Genomic DNA, 4344 nt, shown 5'->3' with positions numbered 1-4344 from the left:
GGTCCAACCCGTTACTAGCATGGGGTACCTAATAAAGTGGCCGGTGAGTGTATAGTAGCTGTATTGAGAGATCATCTGAGTCTTGGTTACTTTTATAACATATGAAGCAAGTCTGCACATTGTTCTCCAACCTTCCTCTTCACCAGCCCTTTTAACAGTCAACCATCCAAAGACGCTTGAATAGGCTGCATCGCTAAATCGACTTAAGGAAGTATTCTTCACCACATCTATAGATACATCCGAGTTGCTGCCATTCAACTCACTTCTTTACTATTTTGGTCAAAAAGCTTCTAATGAGTGTGATTAGGCACAGTCCATTCCAGGTCAGACTGTTCACTGTCTGGATCTCTGGCCTGCATATTTCTCAGTTGTAAATCCACATGCTGAGTGATGATCCTCTTCATTAGACAGTTCCCGAGGGTTGCTCCATTGCTACCTACTTCCAACTGTTAACAGCAATAGCTAGGTGATAATGTGAAGTGAATCTTCCATTTTCCATTTATACCGTTGGCTTTGATAAGGGTATAAGCATACCATTGTTAGAAAAGGGAGGTAGGAGGGTTCGAGTCCAGTGAGCAACCTGATGTCTCAATTGTCAATAGTACACGTTTGTCCTGGAGACCAGGAATCTGACACCACCTTTTCACAAATACAACCACTTCGAGTGGCGTCTCACCCTGAGTGATTGCCTACAAGACTCCAGGCTCTGACACCTCTTTATCAATATGGCATGGAAGCGGATCAAGAGAGGCCCGCCAGGCATGTGGCTGTGGAAGGATGGGGATTAAGCTTGTTAGATGGGAAGTGATGTGTTAACCTGACATTGACACGGTGTGCACGAAACAGGAATGACTGCTCAATGAATAGTTATTTTTTCTCTATATTTTATTTAAATAAGCACAACACTGTTCACATAGGTGTGTGAACAAAAGCATGTGAATTAATAATATAAAGAAATATTTCACAGCAGCCAATAGTCACATTGGATAGAACTAGAAATATCATTTTATGAAAAGAAGTCCCAAGTGGCTCCAATATACTTTGGAAATCCTCCTTCTGTCCCAAGCAAGTAAAAACATATTTTCTACATATTTTGTGGGAAACTTTGAGGAAATAATATCACAGTCACAGTCTTAAAATCATCTCAGAGGTTCCAAGTTGCCTGTGGGCTCACATTGCAAAATATGAGAAAGTCTTCGATTTTTTTTTCAAACATTTTAGCAGGATGGCGATTTAGCCTCTTATTAACTTATTATGGCCTATTTTAAAATAAAAGTGCATCTCTTGTATCTATACAGCTCTCCCATTTAAATCTCATGATATGTCTTAAAATTGATGGAATCAGCAATTTTTGACCTTTCAATTCGTAATTAATTAACTGCTAAGTAAAAAAAACTGAAAGAGACTAAGAGGTTTAGCAAATTTGTATCCAGTCTCCTCTAATGTTTTACAGAACCATAACTCACGACTGCAATTACAGCTGCAGGTATTTGAGGAGTCTTTCTATCAGCTTTACACATTTAGAAACATACCTTATTGCCCATTTCTTTCAAAAATCATAATGGGAATATCAGTGTTCTGCACTGACTAACATTGTCGCTTAAATATGGATCTCTGCAGCTCCTTGAAAGTAACCACCCTTTTCCTTTCACGTTACACTTTATGTATTACTTTGGGTTGGTATACCTTATAAGATCCCAATGAAATACTCTAAAATTCGTATTTTTAAATGGACAAAATGGTAAAATATCCCTAATGTGAGACCCTTTGCAGCATTAGTTCTGAATGTGTCTGTTCTATGTTAACATGACACTCAGGGAATCTGCTTTATACAGCTACAAATGTGCATCATGTATTCATCTAATTTACAATTAGGAATCTCAGATTCTGTGGAAACAAACAATCACATGAGACTGATGAATAGATTGATAGTTTTAGATATTTAACTAAAAGTCTATTTTTTTCTGGAAGGTTATCTACAGCCACACTCTGCCACCACCATCCCCTCATACTTGTGGTTGAAAGTGACCACATCGTTATCACGATAAAGAAGGGAGATTGGCTTCAGCTTTGTGGGGACACAGCAGGCAGCAGTTGTTTGTTCAGGGTGCTTCAGACTCAGCCGAGTCTGCACTATGGCATGTTTGGTGGGAGAAACCTCTGACGTCATGGGAGTGCTGCACACACCATTGCACTTGTATGCTTCATACCCCTGAGGCTGGATAATCCATGAGTCCCATCCGATGTCTTTAAATTCCACATAAAGAGGTGTCCGCCTGCAGGACTCGTGGTTGGCACTACGGCGGTTTCGTGGGGGTGTGTCGTAGATAAGGTTGGATTGCAGCTCCAAGACAGACTGTTCATCCAGGTCGTCCTGTTCCGGGTGGTCAGAGTTGCGATTTGCACTTTCAATGAGAGGTTGTTGGCTTGTAATCGTGTTATCAGGAAGGTCATTCTCATGTCTAATCATCTGACTTCTGAGCTGTTGTCGGTCTTCTTTTTGATCTCTTGTCGATTCATCTGAAAACACAATAATTACTGAATTGTGTTGCCCCTCCTTGCTCCTGTCAATATCAACCTCCATCAAACTTTTTCCACCTCCTATTTCTTGTTGCATGGCCATTTGCTGATCTGCCCCCAAGCTTTCAATGTGAACCTCCAGCCTATGAGCTGCGTACCCTGACTTCTGCCAGAGTGTAACCACATGAGTGAGGTCAAATGACACCCAGCTATTATCTCTGGCATGAATGTGCTTTGTCACCAGTTCCTCCACATCCTCCATCCCTGCCACCTCCTCTTTATCCCTCCCTCTCCCTTCTTTCCCCACCTCTTTTGTCCAAACTGCACCATCATGTATCTTGTAGATAGTCACCCTGCAGCTGAAGCCGGCATGTTTCTGGGCTTTACGTGCAAGCATGAAGAGTCGCAGTTCAGCTGTTGTTATATGCTCATGGTGTGGTACGGAGATGTTGAATAGAAGGGGATGTATCCGGACACCAGTGGTTCCAATATTTTGGAGGGAATAATCTGAAATTAAAAACAACACAAGAAGTATTTCAATGTTGTTTTAAAAGATTGAATCAAATTTATGTTTACAACAGTTCTAAAAGCTGGATTTACAGGACCTTTCTTTGATATCTGTCAATAAAGGTGGAGCATAATAAATCCTTGACAAACATGATCGCACTAAGTTCACCTATAATAGTTTTCTTACAGTGTATCAGATATAGTTTTTCAAAGAAGTCTGTACCTTCATTCTTGAAACTGCGCACAATGCTGGCAGATGGTACCGCAGTGCGGTCATTGGCAAATCGGTTGTAGAGCTCCAGCATGTACTCTGAAAGTGGCTCTTTCTGGGTGGTGGGCATCCTAGGCTGGGACCTTAACCTGGTGAGGTTCAGTGTGGACAGAAAGTGACTCAAAAAGTCCTGTGCACTGTGGAGAGGATTGTCGATCGCATCCATGCCAACTAATGTCCTGTGGTGAGTCTCGGCAGACTTGATTGGACTGCTGCAGCTCAAACCAGTTAATGCCACAATCACAATATTTATCAAGCCGAGGTTTGAAAAAAACAAAGTGGTCATTCTTGAGCAGCTGAAAGATTTAAATCCAAAGACTGAGCATTAGAAGAGAAAATGTAAATCTTCTGGAGACTTGCCTTCATCAAAGACAAGGAAGGTTGCTGTTGGGGCCAAAGTGAAAACAGCTTTGCCCTGGTTGATCTTTAAGTTGGTTGTGAGGGCAGGGCAGGGCTGGCCAATGTGCTCTGCTGACATGTTTGGAGATGTCACCAAGGCCCTGCTCTGCCCTCCTCTTTCTCACCACACAAGGGACTTATCACCATCCAACAACTCATTTAAATGTATCTCAACATGCAGGAAATTTTGAATAAAATTGTTCTCGCTGAACTGACTTTGAATTCAAACAACAGCTTATCCAAAAATAGAAAATCCCCTGCTTGGATTTAAGTAAAAATTTAATTTGGTTCCCCAATGCATGATGCAGTATCTAATAAACAATACAGTAGAGCTATATCTGTGTTGTTGTTTTTTTTATTTTAGATCCAAATAAACCTACCCTTATCATAATATAAAATGGAACCTAAAAGTGTTAGTTTAAACCTATATATAACCCTTCATTCTATTTGTCATGGTAAAGACTTCCCAGGTGAACATTTCAGGTTGGAGTGATTACAAATTCTGTAAAAATTCAAAAAATATCCACTGGACTTGGTTTTCAAGATTTGAAGACGTTTCGCCACCTCTCCAGGAAGCTTTCTCAATTCAAATGTCTGGATCCGCAGTGAGTTTGAGTCTTATATGCTTGTGAGTATACGCAGTGAGT

At 40.8% G+C, this 4344-nt stretch overlaps 1 protein-coding gene across 1 annotated transcript; it reads right to left on the bottom strand.

Moving 5' to 3' along the window:
- Nucleotides 1–1972: 1972 nt before the first annotated feature.
- LOC107088435 (bone morphogenetic protein 10-like) lies at nucleotides 1973–3584 on the bottom strand. The gene is made up of 2 exons (XM_015380603.1): nucleotides 3251–3584; nucleotides 1973–3027 (listed from the first exon to the last, which is right to left on the bottom strand). The coding sequence occupies exons 1-2, from the start codon at nucleotides 3582–3584 to the stop codon at nucleotides 1973–1975; spliced, it is 1389 nt and encodes a 462-aa protein (XP_015236089.1).
- Nucleotides 3585–4344: the final 760 nt, after the last annotated feature.

The sequence above is a fragment of the Cyprinodon variegatus genome, unplaced genomic scaffold (assembly GCF_000732505.1).
Source record: "Cyprinodon variegatus isolate N-32 unplaced genomic scaffold, C_variegatus-1.0 Scaffold218, whole genome shotgun sequence".
In the NCBI taxonomy this organism is placed as follows: Eukaryota; Metazoa; Chordata; class Actinopteri; order Cyprinodontiformes; family Cyprinodontidae; genus Cyprinodon; species Cyprinodon variegatus.
This window is presented reverse-complemented; position numbering and strand designations above follow the sequence as displayed.